Raw genomic sequence first — 19,151 nt, 5'->3', positions numbered from 1 at the left:
GGGGTTGAGTTCAGGTCATTTGAGTTGGGGTTGAGTTCAGGTCATTTGAGTTGGGGTTGAGTTCAGGTCATTTGAGTTGGGGTTGAGTTCAGGTCATTTGAGTTGAGGTTGAGTTCAGGTCATTTGAGTTGGGGTTGAGTTCAGGTCATTTGAGTTGGGGTTGAGTTCAGGTCATTTGAGTTGGGGTTGAGTTCAGGTCATTTGAGTTGGGGTTGAGTTCAGGTCATTTGAGTTAGATGAGTTCAGGTCATTTGAGTTGGGGCGGAGTTCAGGTCATTTGAGTTGGGGTTGAGTTCAGGTCATTTGAGTTAGATGAGTTCAGGTCATTTGAGTTGGGGCGGAGTTCAGGTCATTTGAGTTGGGGTTGAGTTCAGGTCATTTGAGTTAGATGAGTTCAGGTCATTTGAGTTGGGGCGGAGTTCAGGTCATTTGAGTTGGGGTTGAGTTCAGGTCATTTGAGTTAGATGAGTTCAGGTCATTTGAGTTGGGGTTGAGTTCAGGTCATTTGAGTTGGGGTTGAGTTCAGGTCATTTGAGTTGGGGTTGAGTTCAGGTCATTTGAGTTGGGGTTGAGTTCAGGTCATTTGAGTTGGGGTTGAGTTCAGGTCATTTGAGTTGGGGTTGATTTCAGGTCATTTGAGTTGGGGTTGAGTTCAGGTCATTTGAGTTGGGGTTGAGTTCAGGTCATTTGAGTTGGGGTTGAGTTTAGGTCATTTGAGTTAGATGAGTTCAGGTCATTTGAGTTGGGGTTGAGTTCAGGTCATTTGAGTTAGATGAGTTCAGGTCATTTGAGTTGGGGTTGAGTTCAGGTCATTTGAGTTAGATGAGTTCAGGTCATTTGAGTTAGATGAGTTCAGGTCATTTGAGTTAGATGAGTTCAGGTCATTTGAGTTAGATGAGTTCAGGTCATTTGAGTTGGGGTTGAGTTCAGGTCATTTGAGTTAGATGAGTTCAGGTCATTTGAGTTGGGGTTGAGTTCAGGTCATTTGTGTTGGGGTTGAGTTCAGGTCATTTGAGTTGGGGTTGAGTTCAGGTCATTTGAGTTAGATGAGTTCAGGTCATTTGAGTTAGATGAGTTCAGGTCATTTGAGTTAGATGAGTTCAGGTCATTTGAGTTGGGGTTGAGTTCAGGTCATTTGAGTTGGGGTTGATTTCAGGTCATTTGAGTTGGGGATGAGTTCAGGTCATTTGAGTTAGATGAGTTCAGGTCATTTGAGTTAGATGAGTTCAGGTCATTTGAGTTAGATGAGTTCAGGTCATTTGAGTTGGGGTTGAGTTCAGGTCATTTGAGTTAGATGAGTTCAGGTCATTTGAGTTAGATGAGTTCAGGTCATTTGAGTTAGATGAGTTCAGGTCATTTGAGTTGGGGTTGAGTTCAGGTCATTTGAGTTGGGGTTGATTTCAGGTCATTTGAGTTGGGGTTGAGTTCAGGTCGTTGGGGTTGAGTTCAGGTCGTTGGGGTTGAGTTCAGGTCATTTGAGTTAGATGAGTTCAGGTCATTTGAGTTAGATGAGTTCAGGTCATTTGAGTTAGATGAGTTCAGGTCATTTGAGTTGGGGTTGAGTTCAGGTCATTTGAGTTGGGGTTGAGTTCAGGTCATTTGAGTTGGGGTTGAGTTCAGGTCATTTGAGTTAGATGAGTTCAGGTCATTTGAGTTGGGGTTGAGTTCAGGTCATTTGAGTTGGGGTTGAGTTCAGGTCATTTGAGTTAGATGAGTTCAGGTCATTTGAGTTGGGGTTGAGTTCAGGTCATTTGAATTGGGGTTGATTTCAGGACATTTGAGTTGGGGTTGATTTCAGGTCATTTGAGTTGGGGTTGAGTTCAGGTCATTTGAGTTGGGGTTGAGTTCAGGTCATTTGAGTTGGGGTTGAGTTCAGGTCATTTGAGTTGGGGTTGATTTCAGGTCATTTGAGTTGGGGTTGAGTTCAGGTCATTTGAGTTGGGGTTGAGTTCATGTCATTTGAGTTAGATGAGTTCAGGTCAGAGGATGTGTGAATGTGTGTAAGAGCTCATATTAACTTTCACTTCTGTGGGGAGAATCTAGCTTGTCAATTAAAACCATACGAAAGTGTTCCCACATGCATTTCTGTTCCTGTTTCAACCTCTCCACACTGAAACGACAATGTTAGTACCATTTCCTACTCTTTTCATGATGTAGTCATGCATTCCTGGTTCCTCTCAAGGTTTCTTCCATCCAGGGCCTTCGTCCTGTCCACCGTGCTTCTGCTTGCTCTTCAGTGTCTAGACTAGTTTACTGTGAAGCCCTTTGTGACAACTGCCATTGGAAAAATACATTTGATTGATTGATAGTCGTACTAACCCCAGCATCTCCCCCTGCAGGTATGATCCGGCCGGTGCGCCGTAGCTTCTACGATCCCACGTCGGCGCCGGGCCAGGGTTGGCTGTGGGAGTGGGAGAACGACACGGGCTCCTGGACCCAGTACGACACGGAGGTCGGCATCGCCATCCAGACGGCCCGGGACCGCCAGCAGCCCTGGCTGGACCTGGCGCCGCTGGGATTCTGCTACCTGGTGGACCTGCAGGGCATGACCCAGATCAACAGGCAGACCCAGAGACAACGCAGGATACAGCGGAGGTCCGACGTGGCCTACCCACTAGTGTCAGGACCGGTACCCAGGAACGGAGGTGGAGGATCGGGTCCAACGGGAGCGTTACTGGGTGTTGGGGTGTCGGGCGTCAACGGGCGCGCTGTGTACCCAAGCGGCGGGCTGGCGACCATGCAGTCCCTCGCCGGGCAGCCGTGCTCCTGCCAGCAGTGCATGCTGGTCTTTAGTGTGAAGCAGAGCACAGTGAGGTCATCGACACACAAGTTGGGCCACCGGCCGAGTAAACCTCAGAGTAAACCACCCAGCCCCAAATCTGCCACCCTGGGGCGGGGCCAACTCAGGAGCTCCCCCGCTAGATCTGCCTACTCCAAAACCTTACCTCACGGACTCTCCATATCCCAGAACCAGTCCTCACCGCGACGGAATGCTGCCCTCTTCGCCCGCTCCCTCTCCCTCCTCAGCGCCCAAACGGGCACCCTCTCCATCTCCAACCGACCCCCTCCTCCCTCTCTCCCGCCCCCTCAGCCGCCCTCCTCCAATCACGGCCGCCGTCCGTCCGTGCCGCCCCCCTCTCCCTCCTCCACGAGTCAACCGGTGCCCACCGCCACGCTCGTCACCCCGGCGACCGCCGTGACGTCACCGCCCTCTCCCGTGCCGTCCCCGTCGCCGCGGCCCATGGCTCCCCAGCGCTCGGCGCCGTGCTCTGCCCCCCTGCCCCAGCGGTCCAGTCTGGCTGGGCTCAGCCGGCCCGCCCTGCAACGCATAGCCATGGCCCAGTCACGAGCCCTCATTGCCTCTGGGTGAGTGACACACATACACACAATAACATACACTCACAAACACACACACACTGATGTAACTGATACACACAAACACTCAGTGGTTGCCACGGTGAGTGAGATGGTTTTGGTTGAGTTGTTGTTATGACTGAATGATTCTGGATGATCTCATCTGGTTCTACTTGGTCTTCCATTATGGAAACACTGTGTTGTTGAGATGGCTACATTCGTCTCCTCTTTGGATGCTTTGGAAGTGAGTCTTTACGGGTCAGTGGATGTGGGACTGTGTCTACTTGTGAGAGGGAGGACGCATCTAACTCTCCCAGCAGCCCCTCTGACAGATGACCATCTGGGGTCCAGAAAGAAAGGAGCGGTTGTGGAGGAATGAGGGGATGGAGGGAGGGGGGGAATGAGGGGATGGAATGAGGGAATGGAGGGAGGGGAGGAATGAGGGGATGGAGGGAGGGGAGGAATGAGGGGATGGAGGGAGGGGAGGAGGCCTCCCACCGTCACTCTCTTCCCCCTCTACCCTGCACTCGCCCACCCCCTCCGACTCTTCCTTCGCTCTGTCTCTCTCTCTCTCTCTTTGGGTTTCCCAGGACTCCTGTGTTCTGGGGGCCCATCCCGGGCTCTATTGTGTGCGCCCAAGCGTTTCCACGGCAACCTTTGTGGCTGCATTGAGGCCTAGTCGGCATTCGCAACACAATGCCCGCCTCTGCAGTGGCCAGCCCGGAACAACAGGGTCTGGGCTGGGGGGGCAGGTAGGGGGGTTGTTTTTGGGGAGTAGAAGGTTAGGGGCGGAGAAGGGGAGGTCGAGGGATATATGCATGGGGGTGAAGGGATTTCTGGATAGTAGGGAGTGCGGGGGTAGAAGGAAGACAAAAGCAGAAGCCACAGTCATCATTGTAATGCTCCGTCTCGGTCTGTCTTGAGGCTTTTGTCAAGGAGGATCTTGGGGGGTTGGGGAGCAAGAGAGACCTACATTTAGGGAGTTTGGGGGGGTAGACATAGCCAGCTAGACACAGACACTGTCAGAGGGAAGGAGGGGAGGGACGGACAAAGGAACAACTCAGCAACTAGCAGAGATTGATCACAATCAGGCCACAGCCGGAGGGAGGGAGGGAGGGAGGGAGGGAGGGAGGGAGGGAGGGAGGGAGGGAGGGAGGGAGCAAACCTAGATTGTTGATTGTAATATGCAGAGCAGTGTTACGTTGTCAGTCAGTTGTCGCACACACACGGAGTTGTGAAATTGTTTCAAACCAAGGGGGACACACACACAGAGAAAGTCAATATTGACGTCCTCACAAAGCTGCAGGAATGTGTCTCTCTTTCTTCTAGTGGGGGAGTGTGAGAAAGAGACGACAGAGTGAAAACAGAAAGGGGGAGGAAGGGTTTCAGAGGGCTGAGAAAAGAGGAGCGAGAGGGAGACAGTGTGGTAACACCATTACACTGTATATAGACATAATGACATGTTAAATGTCTCTATTATTTGGGAAGTTGTGTGAGTGTAATATTTACTCCTCACTTTTTGTTTATTTCACTTTTGTTTATCATTTCACTTGCTTTGGCGATGTAAACTGTTTCCCATGCCAATAAAACCAATAAATAGAATTGAATTTAATTGAAGAGAGAGAGAGAGAGAGCATGGGTAATAGAATCTCTGGAAACCGAGCCAAAAGTTTAAAAAAAATAATAGAACACAATTGAAATTGATACAATTTATTCTTATGGCAACAGGTACAGTATTTTGTAACGCAACAGGGTTGCATTGACTGTGTCTGGCCAATAGGGGAGCTCTCTGCCACTTTAATAGTCCACCAATCTACTGCTTTGTCTGGCTGTGATGCCGTTTTCATACAGCATAATGGTTAGCAATGTTCAAATGTATCAAAGTTATGGAATAACAAACTGGCCTTTTAAGTGTGTGTGTGTGTGTGTGTGTGTGTGTGTGTGTGTGTGTGTGTGTGTGTGTGTGTGAGAGAGTATGAGAATGCTTGAGAGTTTGTTGCTCCCAAGGCTAAATCATTCAATCTTCATGACCATCTGGGGACACGGGGAGGAGAGGAGGGGGAGGAGAGGAAGAGAGATTACAAAGAAGGGGAGGAGTGTGTGATGGAGTGGGGGTTAGGGTCACTAGGGTTTAAGAGGCTCTCCCACCCCACCCTCCTCTCTTTCTTCTCCCCACCCTCCTCTCCCCCACCCTCCTCTCCCTCTTCTCCCCCACCCTCCTCTCCCCCAGCCACCCTCCTTTCTCTTCTCCCCCACCCCACCCTCCTCTCCCCCACCCCACCCTCCTTTCTCTTCTCCCCCACCCCACCCTCCTCTCCCCCACCCTCTTCTCCCACACCCTCCACCACCCTCCCCAGTCTCACTGTCTGTCTGCCCCTCTCCCACTAAGACACTAGATACACAAACAAACAACCCCAAAGAGAAATAAACTGTGCACTGCCATGTCCACATTCCATTGTCTTCCTAAGCTAACTAGTAAAGTATGTACACTGAGTGCACTAGGTTGACTAGTACAGTAGTCTTAGTAGATCTAGGATCAGCCTTCCTAATCCTAACCTTAACCAAACTGATCTTAGATCAGGGTTCAGGAGAAACTGCATCCTATTCAGAAGCAGGAAGTGTGATTATCTAGGAACCAGAGTTTCTCACCCGGCTGAGATGCAGAGATGCTAATTCAAGTCTATAATAATGTCATTATTAACTAATTAGCACAGGAGGTGTGAGAGTGAGTGAGGGAGAGTGAGAGAGGGAGAGTGAGATGGTAGGATATAAAGAAGGAAGAGGAATATACAGATAAAACAACAGACAGACTCAGAGGGGAAGGGCCTTGGAAAAAGTAAGACCTCATCTGACCCTGAGAAAAGAGGAACAGATGAATGGAAGAGAAAGAAACAAATAGAGATCTGGGTGAAGGACGTCGATGAAGAGGAGCGTGGGAAAGACATCCAGTTAATTTGTTTCATCTGCATTCTGGATAATGGGCTCCATGTAGTAAAGGCCCAATGCAGCCGTTTTTATCTCAATATCAAATCATTACTGGCTAACAATTAGGTACCTGACTGCGATGGTTTTCAATTAAAATGGTCAAAAATAAACAAAAATAGCTTCTTAGCAAAGAGTAATTTCTCAAGCAAGAATTCTGCTCGGGCTGTCTGGGAGTGGTCTGAGTGGGGAGGGGACAACTGAAAACAAGTTATTATTGGCAGAGAGGTTTGGAACTCTCTTTCTTATTGGTCTGTTAACTAATTTCCCGCCTGGTGATGTCACCAGGGAGGCCAAAACTCCATCCCCCGCAAAACAGCTCTTACACTAAAAGGGCATTATCATCACTTTCACAATCTCTCAGTATTATTCCAACTCAAACTGTTGAGCGTGAAAAACCCAGCAGCGTTGCAGTTCTTGACACAAACTGGTGCACCAACAATACACAGTTCAAAGGCACTAAAATATTTTGTCTTGCCTCTTCACCCTCTGTATGGTACACATACACAATCCATGTCTCAATTCTCTCAAGACTTAAAAATCCTTTTTTAACCTGACTCCTCCCCTTCATCTATGCTGATTTGAAGTGGGTGTAACATGTGACATCAGTAAGGAATCACATCTTTCATCTGGATTCACCTGGTCAGTCTGTCATTGAAAGAACAGGTGTACTCAATGTTTTGTACACTCAGTGTATATAAACAAATATGGAAATCACGTTTTTGACTGCACTGAGCCTTTAAGGTCAAATGTGTTAGTGCCTATGTGCTGTAGGTGAAGCAGGCCATGTGTTAGTGCCTATGTGCTGTAGTTGAAGCAGGCCATGTGTTTGCCTATGTACTGTAGGTGAAGCAGGCCATGTGTTAGTGCCTATGTGCTGTAGGTGAAGCAGGCCATGTGTTAGTGCCTATGTACTGTAGGTGAAGCAGGCCATGTGTTAGTGCCTATGTACTGTAGGTGAAGCAGGCCATGTGTTAGTGCCTATGTACTGTAGGTGAAGCAGGCCATGTGTTAGTGCCTATGTACTGTAGGTGAAGCAGGCCATGTGTTAGTGCCTATGTACTGTAGGTAAGGCAGGCCATGTGTTAGTGCCTATGTGCTGTAGGTGAAGCATGCCATGTGTTAGTGCCTATGTACTGTAGGTGAAGCAGGCCATGTGGTAGTGCCTATGTACTGTAGGTGAAGCAGGCCATGTGTTAGTGCCTATGTACTGTAGGTAAAGCAGGCCATGTGTTAGTGCCTATGTGCTGTAGGTGAAGCAGGCCATGTGTTAGTGCCTATGTACTGTAGGTGAAGCAGGCCATGTGTTAGTGCCTATGTACTGTAGGTGAAGCAGGCCACGTGTTAGTGCCTATGTACTATAGGTGAAGCAGGCCATGTGTTAGTGCCTATGTACTGTAGGTGAAGCAGGCCATGTGTTAGTGCCTATGTACTGTAGGTGAAGCAGGCCATGTGTTAGTGCCTATGTACTGTAGGTGAAGCAGGCCATGTGTTAGTGTCTATGTACTGTAGATGAAGCAGGCCATGTGGTAGTGCCTATGTGCTGTAGGTGAAGCAGGCCATGTGGTAGTGCCTATGTACTATAGGTGAAGCAGGCCATGTGTTAGTGCCTGTGTACTGTAGGTGAAGCAGGCCATGTGGTAGTGCCTATGTACTGTAGGTGAAGCAGGCCATGTGTTAGTGCCTATGTACTATAGGTGAAGCAGGCCATGTGTTAGTGCCTATGTGCTGTAGATGAAGCAGGCCATGTGTTAGTGCCTATGTACTATAGGTGAAGCAGGCCATGTGTTAGTGCCTATGTACTGTAGGTGAAGCAGGCCATGTGTTAGTGCCTATGTACTATAGGTGAAGCAGGCCATGTGGTAGTGCCTATGTACTGTAGGTGAAGCAGGCCATGTGGTAGTGCCTATGTACTGTAGGTGAAGCAGGCCATGTGTTAGTGAAGATCTCCTCTATTTAGGGCTTTGTGGCGGCCTACAACAGTGTGTGTAACTATCTGAGTGCAGACATGCTAGTGTGTGTCACTGCGTCTGCGTCACAGGTGGTTGGTGGCACCTTAATTGGGGAGGATACACTCGTGGTAATGACTGGAGCAGAATCAGTGGAATGGTATCAAATACATCAAACACATGGTTTTCATGGTTTCCAGGTGTTTGATGCCATTCCGTTCGCTCCGTTCTGGACATTATTATGAGCCGTCCTCCCCTCAACAGCCTCCACTGATCTGAGTGGGTACATGTGTGTGTCAGGTGTGTGTGTGTGTGTGTATATGTATATATATATATATATATATATATTAGTGCCTTGCGAAAGTATTCGTCCCCCTTGAACTTTGCGACCTTTTGCCACATTTCAGGCTTCAAACATAAAGATATAAAACTGTATTTTTTTGTGAAGAATCAACAAGTGGGACACAATCATGAAGTGGAACAACATTTATTGGATATTTCAAACTTTTTTAACAAATCAAAAACTGAAAAATTGGGCATGCAAAATTATTCAGCCCCTTTACTTTCAGTGCAGCAAACTCTCTCCAGAAGTTCAGTGAGGATCTCTGAATGATCCAATGTTGACCTAAATGACTAATGATGATAAATACAATCCACCTGTGTGTAATCAAGTCTCCGTATAAATGCACCTGCACTGTGATAGTCTCAGAGGTCCGTTAAAAGCGCAGAGAGCATAATGAAGAACAAGGAACACACCAGGCATGTCCGAGATACTGTTGTGAAGAAGTTTAAAGCCGGATTTGGATACAAAAATATTTCCCAAGCTTTAAACATCCCAAGGAGCACTGTGCAAGCGATAATATTGAAATGGAAGGAGTATCAGACCACTGCAAATCTACCAAGACCTGGCCGTCCCTCTAAACTTTCAGCTCATACAAGGAGAAGACTGATCAGAGATGCAGCCAAGAGGCCCATAATCACTCTGGATGAACTGCAGAGATCTACAGCTGAGGTGGGAGACTCTGTCCATAGGACAACAATTAGTCGTATATTGCACAAATCTGGCCTTTATGGAAGAGTGGCAAGAAGAAAGCCATTTCTTAAAGATATCCATAAAAAGTGTCGTTTAAAGTTTGCCACAAGCCACCTGGGAGACACACCAAACATGTGGAAGAAGGTGCTCTGGTCAGATGAAACCAAAATTGAACTTTTTGGCAACAATGCAAAACGTTATGTTTGGCGTAAAAGCAACACAGCTCATCACCCTGAACACACCATCCCCACTGTCAAACATGGTGGTGGCAGCATCATGGTTTGGGCCTGCTTTTCTTCAGCAGGGACAGGGAAGATGGTTAAAATTGATGGGAAGATGGATGGAGCCAAATACAGGACCATTCTGGAAGAAAACCTGATGGAGTCTGCAAAAGACCTGAGACTGGGACGGAGATTTGTCTTCCAAAAAGACAATGAAGCAAAACATAAAGCAAAATCTACAATGGAATGGCTCAAAAATAAACATATCCAGGTGTTAGAATGGCCAAGTCAAAGTCCAGACCTGAATCCAATCGAGAATCTGTGGAAAGAACTGAAAACTGCTGTTCACAAATGCTCTCCATCCAACCTTACTGAGCTCAAGCTGTTTTGCAAGGAGGAATGGGAAAAAAATTCAGTCTCTCGATGTGCAAAACTGATAGAGACATACCCCAAGCGACTTACAGCTGTAATCACAGCAAATGGTGGCGCTACAAAGTATTAACTTAAGGGGGCTGAATAATTTTGCACGCCCAATTTTTCAGTTTTTGATTTGTTAAAAAAGTTTGAAATATCCAATAAATGTCGTTCCACTTCATGATTGTGTCCCACTTGTTGTTGATTCTTCACAAAAAAATACAGTTTTATATCTTTATGTTTGAAGCCTGAAATGTGGCAAAAGGTCGCAAAGTTCAAGGGGGCCGAATACTTTCGCAAGGCACTGTATATATATATATATATATATGATGGATTACACCTATCGTCTCTAGTTGCTGTGTGTGTAATGATGAGTGGTTGTCTCTGTCTTTCTGTCTCTCTGTCTCGGACTCACTCATTGTTCCAGGTGTTTGTGTGTGTGTGTCAGTAGGACAGCTGGGAATTGTGTTAATGCATTGTAGATAAGCTGGGGCTCAAACGAGACTAAACCTTCTCCACAGTGCATTTCTACCTCACAATATCCGTCACGCTGCACGGTCAGCGGTCTCGTACGGCTTACTGTAGTATTAATAACCTCACTGACTGGTTACTGTCTCCATCTTCATTCAGCTCAGGTCTGGTCATAGGTCTAATAGGCCATTCAGCACTTAACATGACCCCTGTGTGTGTGTCAAGTTGTCAACAACACTGACTTGAGGTCAGACTGTATCTACTGTAAACTCTTAGAGAAGAAGTAGCTACCTAGAACCATAAGAGTTGTTCAACTGTCCCCATAGGAGAACCCCCTGAAACTCATTTTTTGGGGGTTCCAAGTGGGACTTTTTTCTTCTTTTCTTTCTTTTTTCTTTCTGAAAAAATCTATACAGTAACATATGGGGATATCATATCATTTCTGACGATATATCGTGTCTTGTTGTTTTGACAATATCGCAAGATTGAACACATGTATTTTACCCCCAGTTCTGATCTTGTCTCATCGCTGTAACTCCCCAATAGGCTCGGGAGGCGAAGGTGGAGTCATGCGTCCTCTGAAGCATGACCCGCCTAACCACCCTTCTTAACACCCACAGTCCCCGTGGGACCTCCCGATCACGGTCGCTTGTAATACAGCCTGGGATCAAACCCGGGTCTGTAGTGACGCCTCCAGCACTGCGATGCATTGCCGTAGACCGCTGCCCCACTCAGGAAGCCCTCGCAGTATTATTTTCGCGCCAGCTGCCTCAAAACTCCAGTGTCCTTCCTTCAGAGCTTGTTCTCCATCTGTTTCAATACGGAGACATTTGGTTTTCATCACTTTCATTTCCATGACTGATTAAAAGTCATGTTCTCATGGCTCCCTCTTGTCCCTCTGCAGCAGACATGGGGTGAGCAATATGTTTGGAACATCCAACTGCAATGAAATCACAGTAGCGAATCGAAATACATTTAGAATCGTGAGAATTGTAATACATATGGTATCATGATAATACTGTATCGTGAGGTCCCTGGCGATTCCCAGCCCTACACACACACACACACACACACACACACACAGTGAGTCACTCACTCAGTGACTGTGACACCTGCAGGGAGGGTTAACCAAAAGCCTCTTAGCTCCAACTCAAAGCTTGTTAAGGCAGAACCCTGAACCGGAAGCTACAGATGATGATGATGATGATGACAGTCACCTGCCACCAGTCCCTTTCACTGTCCTCCTGTCTGTCCTCCTGTCTTCCTGTCTGTCTTCCTGTCTGTCTGTATGTCCTCCTGGACCTGTTAGGTAGTGGCTTGTTGACCCGTTAGGTAGTGGCTTGTTGACCCGTTAGGTAGTGGCTTGTTGACCCGTTAGGTAGTGGCTTGTTGACCCGTTAGGTAGTGGCTTGTTGACCCGTTAGGTAGTGGCTTGTTGACCCGTTAGGTAGTGGCTTGTTGACCCGTTAGGTAGTGGCTTGTTGACCCGTTAGGTAGTGGCTTGTTGACCTGTTAGGTAGTGGCTGGTGGACCCGTTAGGTAGTGGCTTGTTGACCTGTTAGGTAGTGGCTGGTGGACCCGTTAGGTAGTGGCTTGTTGACCTGTTAGGTAGTGGCTTGTTAAGCTGTTAGGTAGTGGCTGGTTGACCTGTTAGGTAGTGGCTTGTTGACCTGTTAGGTAGTGGCTTGTTGACCTGTTAGGTAGTGGCTTGTTGACCTGTTAGGTAGTGGCTTGTTAAGCTGTTAGGTAGTGGCTTGTTAAGCTGTTAGGTAGTGGCTTGTTAACCTGTTAGGTAGTGGCTTGTTAAGCTGTTAGGTAGTGGCTGGTTGACCTGTTAGGTAGTGGCTGGTTGACCTGTTAGGTAGTGGCTGGTTGACCCGTTAGGTAGTGGCTTGTTAAGCTGTTAGGTAGTGGCTTGTTAAGCTGTTAGGTAGTGGCTGGTTGACCTGTTAGGTAGTGGCTGGTGGACCTGTTAGGTAGTGGCTGGTTGACCCGTTAGGTAGTGGCTGGTTGACTGACCCGTTAGGTAGTGGCTGGTTGACCTGTTAGGTAGTGGCTGGTTGACCCGTTAGGTAGTGGCTGGTTGACCTGTTAGGTAGTGGCTGGTGGACCTGTTAGGTAGTGGCTTGTTGACCCGTTAGGTAGTGGCTTGTTGACCCGTTAGGTAGTGGCTGGTTGACCTGTTAGGTAGTGGCTGGTGGACCTGTTAGGTAGTGGCTGGTGGACCTGTTAGGTAGTGGCTGGTGGACCCGTTAGGTAGTGGCTGGTTGACCCGTTAGGTAGTGGCTTGTGGAGTTTTTAATCTGGGTTAAGGATAGAGATATAATAGCATGTTATCATAGTGTTTAATAGCCGATTGACTGGTTAATAGAGGACATTATTAAACTGCGGTGTGTGGTGACCATGAACTGAGCTGTGGTGTAGTCACAACATACCATCTATAACTATTATTACTATACTACAATCACTACATACCATCTATAACTATTGTTACTATACTACCATCACTACATACCATCTATAACTATTATTACTATACTACCATCACAACATACCATCTATAACTAACTATTATTACTATACTACAATCACTACATACCATCTATAACTATTGTTACTATACTACCATCACTACATACCATCTATAACTATTATTACTATACTACCATCACAACATACCATCTATAACTAACTATTATTACTATACTACCATCACTACATACCATCTATAACTATTATTACTATACTACCATCACAACATACCATCTATAACTAACTATTATTACTATACTACAATCACTACATACCATCTATAACTATTGTTACTATACTACCATCACTACATACCATCTATAACTAACTATTATTACTATACCACCATCACTACATACCATCTATAACTATTATTACTATACTACCATCACTACATATCATCTATAACTATTATTACTATACTACCATCACTACATACCATCTATAACTATTATTACTATACTACCATCACTACATATCATATATAACTATTATTACTATACTACCATCATTACATACCATCTATAACTATTATTACTATACTACCATCACTACATATCATATATAACTATTATTACTATACTACCATCACTACATACCATCTATAACTATTATTACTATACTACCATCACTACATACCATCTATAACTAACTATTATTACTATACTACCATCACTACATACCATCTATAACTATTATTACTATACTACCATCACTACATACCATCTATAACTATTATTACTATACTACCATCACTACATATCATATATAACTATTATTACTATACTACCATCACTACATATCATATATAACTATTATTACTATACTACCATCACTACATACCATCTATAACTATTATTACTATACTACCATCACTACATATCATATATAACTATTATTACTATACTACCATCACTACATATCATATATAACTATTATTACTATACTACCATCACTACATATCATATATAACTATTATTACTATACTACCATCACTACATACCATCTATAACTATTATTACTATACTACCATCACTACATACCATCTATAACTAACTATTATTACTATACTACCATCACTACATACCATCTATAACTATTATTACTATACTACCATCACTACATACCATCTATAACTATTATTACTATACTACCATCACTACATACCATCTATAACTAACTATTATTACTATACTACCATCACTACATACCATCTATAACTATTATTACTATACTACCATCACTACATACCATCTATAACTATTATTACTATACTACCATCACTACATACCATCTATAACTAACTATTATTACTATACTACCATCACTACATACCATCTATAACTATTATTACTATACTACCATCACTACATATCATATATAACTATTATTACTATACTACCATCACTACATACCATCTATAACTAACTATTATTACTATACTACCATCACTACATACCATCTATAACTATTATTACTATACTACCATCACTACATACCATCTATAACTAACTATTATTACTATACTACCATCACTACATACCATATATAACTATTATTACTATACTACCATCACTACATATCATATATAACTATTATTACTATACTACCATCACTACATACCATCTATAACTATTATTACTATACTACCATCACTACATAGTATGCACAGTATGTAAACATGCAGTGTACTTGTCTATTTGAAAGGTCACACAAAAGCAATGATATCCTCACTTTGGTGGGTCACAACACGAGGAACAAAGCTCCCAGGCTCAGCCCTCCTGCCATGTCTGTGTGGTTGCTACCAGCGACAGTAACTCACAGCTCTCAGAGCGACTGACTAATTTCATGTCGGGAAGCAACAAAACGAACAGCAAACCCTGTTTGTGATGCGTGGCAACGCAGGAGGAACAGCGCAGGAGGAACAGCGCAGGAGGAACAGCGCGGGGAAAAAACTATTGTTTTTGATCATATTTGCCCATTCTAAATGACACCCCCCCGTCGAGGGGGGATGTAGCATGGTTAGTTAGACTCCACAACTCTGCTGTGGTGTAGCCTGTACAGTACCGTTTACACATGGGAAGCTCTGTGGTGTAGCCTGTACAGTACCGTTTACACATGGGAAGCTCTGTGGTGTAGCCTGTACAGTACCGTTTACACATGGGAAGCTCTGTGGTGTAGCCTGTACAGTACCGTTTACACATGGGAAGCTCTGTGGTGTAGCCTGTACAGTACCGTTTACACATGGGAAGCTCTGTGGTGTAGCCTGTACAGTACCGTTTACACATGGGAAGCTCTGTGGTGTAGCCTGTACAGTACCGTTTACACATGGGAAGCTCTGTGGTGTAGCCTGTACAGTACCGTTTACACATGGGAAGCTCTGTGGTGTAGCCTGTACAGTACCGTTTACACATGGGAAGCTCTGTGGTGTAGCCTGTACAGTACCGTTTACACATGGGAAGCTCTGTGGTGTAGCCTGTACAGTACCGTTTACACATGGGAAGCTCTGTGGTGTAGCCTGTACAGTACCGTTTACACATGGGAAGCTCTGTGGTGTAGCCTGTACAGTACCGTTTACACATGGGAAGCTCTGTGGTGTAGCCTGTACAGTACCGTTTACACATGGGAAGCTCTGTGGTGTAGCCTGTACAGTACCGTTTACACATGGGAAGCTCTGTGGTGTAGCCTGTACAGTACCGTTTACACATGGGAAGCTCTGTGGTGTAGCCTGTACAGTACCGTTTACACATGGGAAGCTCTGTGGTGTAGCCTGTACAGTACCGTTTACACATGGGAAGCTCTGTGGTGTAGCCTGTACAGTACCGTTTACACATGGGAAGCTCTGTGGTGTAGCCTGTACAGTACCGTTTACACATGGGAAGCTCTGTGGTTAATATATTACTAGTAATTTAAAAGACCAGGCCAAGTCGTGTCAAGACTGGGTTGTGTTGTGGTGTAGCCTGTACAGTACCGTTTACACATGGGAAGCTCTATAGTCGTGTCAAGACTGGGTTGTGTTGTGGTGTAGCCTGTACAGTACCGTTTACACATGGGAAGCTCTATAGTCGTGTCAAGACTGGGTTGTGTTGTGGTGTAGCCTGTACAGTACCGTTTACACATGGGAAGCTCTATAGTCGTGTCAAGACTGGGTTGTGTTGTGGTGTAGCCTGTACAGTACCGTTTACACATGGGAAGCTCTATAGTCGTGTCAAGACTGGGTTGTGTTGTGGTGTAGCCTGTACAGTACCGTTTACACATGGGAAGCTCTATAGTCGTGTCAAGACTGGGTTGTGTTGTGGTGTAGCCTGTACAGTACCGTTTACACATGGGAAGCTCTATAGTCGTGTCAAGACTGGGTTGTGTTGTGGTGTAGCCTGTACAGTACCGTTTACACATGGGAAGCTCTATAGTCGTGTCAAGACTGGGTTGTGTTGTGGTCAAGTTTGTTGTTCATTATTGGGGATTTCCCAGGTGTGTGTGTGTGTGTGTGTGTGTTTCCGTAAGTGGTTAGTCAGGGTGGTATTAGTCAATAGAGCCGGTGACGTGGTGAAGGTAATCCATGATCCTGGGTGTGTGATGTGATGCTCACTGTCAGTTCTGTGACGTCTCCTCTCTCTGAGGTCACTGGCCAGCAGATGGAAACTCACGGATTACATATATAAGACAGGACACACACACACTTGGTCCAATTCACACACTGCTTCTAGGACAGACGGAGAGGAGGAGGTCTGTAGAGAGAAAGAACAGAAACTGAGTCCAGCTCAGAGACAGAATAAAGGTTTCTGTAGCTGTGAGAGAGAGAGAGAGAAAGAAATAGAGAGAGGGGTAAAGAGGAGTGGAACCTCTTCTTCAACTTCTCATTGACACATCCCTAGTGGTTCTCTGTTCCCCTGGTGAAGAGAAAGGAAATCGATTCCTCCGTGACTCGTTTTCTTGTAGTTTATTACTTAATTGATTGTGTCGGGACTGACCTCTGTGGGAGAATGACAATCCTCACGTCCTTAATGTGAGTATCCATCCCTAGGAAGAAGTGTGTGTGTGTGTTTGTGTGTGCTGCTGCTGCTGATTTTATCGACAATGTAGGATACCCAAGGACAACACAAATCGTCATATCTTATCTATCTGCTCCGATATCGATGACACTCAAAAGCTGTGTTGTCTGTGGTAAAAGTAGATGATCTGGGGAACTAGAGTTTGGTACAATATCTTTGGTGTGAATGACACAGACGTTCTACCTGGACTCTAGAATGGTAGAGTCGCTAGAATCATCCAGAAATATGTCAAAGGACAAACAATAGGGGATTGTTTGACTGACACCGTCAGAGCCGTATATAGCTGGAGGCATCCTACGTGGGCTCTGGTCAGGCGTAGCTCGCTGTGTAGGGAATAGGGCGCCACTTAGACCCAACCCGTGTTCTCTGAAACGTACAGGCTAGACAGAGGATATCTGGCAGTACTATCTATGGTATGAGTCTTTGACCCAGATCAGGAGACTGGCCTGTGGGCCACACACACAGCCACACACAGCCACACATAGAAATAGATTATTCTAATTTTATGGGCACACACATACAGGTCATTGGCTCCTGGACATTTTTTGAATTGGTCACATGCAGCAGCTGGTCATAGTAGGTGAGGTGTTGTTGCCAATAGAGATTACAGCTGGCCCGTGTACACCTGAACGACTGCTTCCCAAATGGCACCCTATTCACTACATAGTGCACTACTTTGGACCAGAGCCCTATACGTAGTGCGCTATCTATGGTGGGGTGCCATTTGGGACAGACTTCTCTACCTGTCTATACTGTAGGTGGCTTGGTTAACGTCTTGTAATCACACGGACTAGGCTCGTCCCAACCCTGTGTGGGGGTCAGCAGTAAGCCTGCTGTATTTCTGTCTGTTAGTGTGAGGGAGGGTTTGTTTAGTGCAAGTCCTGTAACAGCTGATCCCAGGTCAGCGCTGCAACTCCCAGAGTCTTCCCAGGCGTATGTTTGGTGAGATGCCAGTGTGTAACCAGCATGTGGTTCCCGTTGTGTTTCAGCGTGCCCACTGTCCCAGTGAAGAACCTCAGTGGGAACAGCCCGGTCCACCCAGCGCTGGCCGGTATCACGGGGATCCTGATGAGCGCTGCGGGGTTCCCTGTGTGTCTCACCCGCCCACCCAAACTGGTGCTGCACCCCCCGCCCGTCAGCAAGAGGGACATCAAGCCCGTCCCCGGCCTGGGTCACTGCTGCCGCAAGACCACCAAGAAACAGGCCCGCAAAGGTACAATAGGACACACTATAAAACCAGCACTAATATATAGGCCTATACACACACACACACACACACACACACACACACACACACACACACACACACACAGACACCCCTATACACAAATTCATTACATTGTGTGGAAGATTTTTGCTCAACACACTCATATGTTCTCTCTCCTTCTCTCTCTCCTCCTGTCTCCTTATGTTTTCTCTCTCCTTTCTCTCTTCTCTCTCTCCTCCTGTCTCTCCTTATGTTTTCTCTCTCTTTTCTCTCCTTCTCTCTCTCCTCCTGTCTCTCCTTATGTTTTCTCTCTCTTTTCTCTCCTCTCTCTCCTCCTGTCTCCTTGTTTTCTCTCTCCTTTCTCTCTTCTCTCTCTCCTCCTCTCTCTCCTTATGTTTTCTCTCTCCTTTCTCTCCTCTCCTTATGTTCTCTCTCTCCTCCTTTCTCTCCTTATGTTTTCTCTCTCCTCCTTTCCTTCCTTATGTTTTCTCTCTCCTTTCTCTCTTCTCTCTCTCCTCCTGTCTCTCCTTATGTTTTCTCTCTCCTTTCTCTCTTCTCTCTCTTTTCCTGTCTCTCCTTATGTTTTCTCTCTCCTTTCTCTCTTCTCTCTCTCCTCCTGTCTCTCCTTATGTTTTCTCTCTTCTCTCTCTTTTCCTGTCTCTCCTTATGTTTTCTTTCTCCTTTCTCTCTTCTCTCTCTCCTCCTCTCTCTCCTTATGTTTTCTCTCTCCTTTCTCTCCTTCTCTCTCTCCTCCTTTCTCCTTATGTTTTCTCTCTCTTTTCTCTCTTCTCTCTCTCCTCCTGTCTCTCCTCTCTCCAGGTAAGACAACAGAGGAGGTGGTGAAGCAGTATCTTCAGAAAGTCAGGATAGCACCAGAGGAGGTGAGACCTGTTCTCTCCAGTCATTGGTTAAGTCTGAAAGGACACCCTATGCCCT

General features: G+C 45.8%; 1 protein-coding gene across 3 annotated transcripts in view; it reads left to right on the top strand.

The window, feature by feature from the left end:
- Window positions 1-19,151, top strand: part of LOC110533210 (E3 ubiquitin-protein ligase DTX4) — a 40,356-nt gene that overhangs the window by 16,682 nt on the left and 4,523 nt on the right. For 2 of the 3 annotated variants that reach the window (XM_090187895.1, XM_090187897.1), the window contains exons 3-5: window positions 2,340-3,366; window positions 17,998-18,221; window positions 19,035-19,096. In XM_090187895.1, coding sequence (XP_090044021.1) covers window positions 2,340-3,366; window positions 17,998-18,221; window positions 19,035-19,096 — 1,313 coding nt within the window. Of the gene's footprint in view, window positions 1-2,339; window positions 3,367-16,366; window positions 16,963-17,997; window positions 18,222-19,034; window positions 19,097-19,151 lie in introns of those variants that run through there. The other variant, XM_090187898.1, reaches the window with a different exon arrangement.

This window comes from Oncorhynchus mykiss, chromosome 10 (genome assembly GCF_057628025.1).
Source record: "Oncorhynchus mykiss isolate SJ-2025 chromosome 10, ASM5762802v1, whole genome shotgun sequence".
Taxonomy (NCBI): Eukaryota; Metazoa; Chordata; class Actinopteri; order Salmoniformes; family Salmonidae; genus Oncorhynchus; species Oncorhynchus mykiss.
This window is presented reverse-complemented; position numbering and strand designations above follow the sequence as displayed.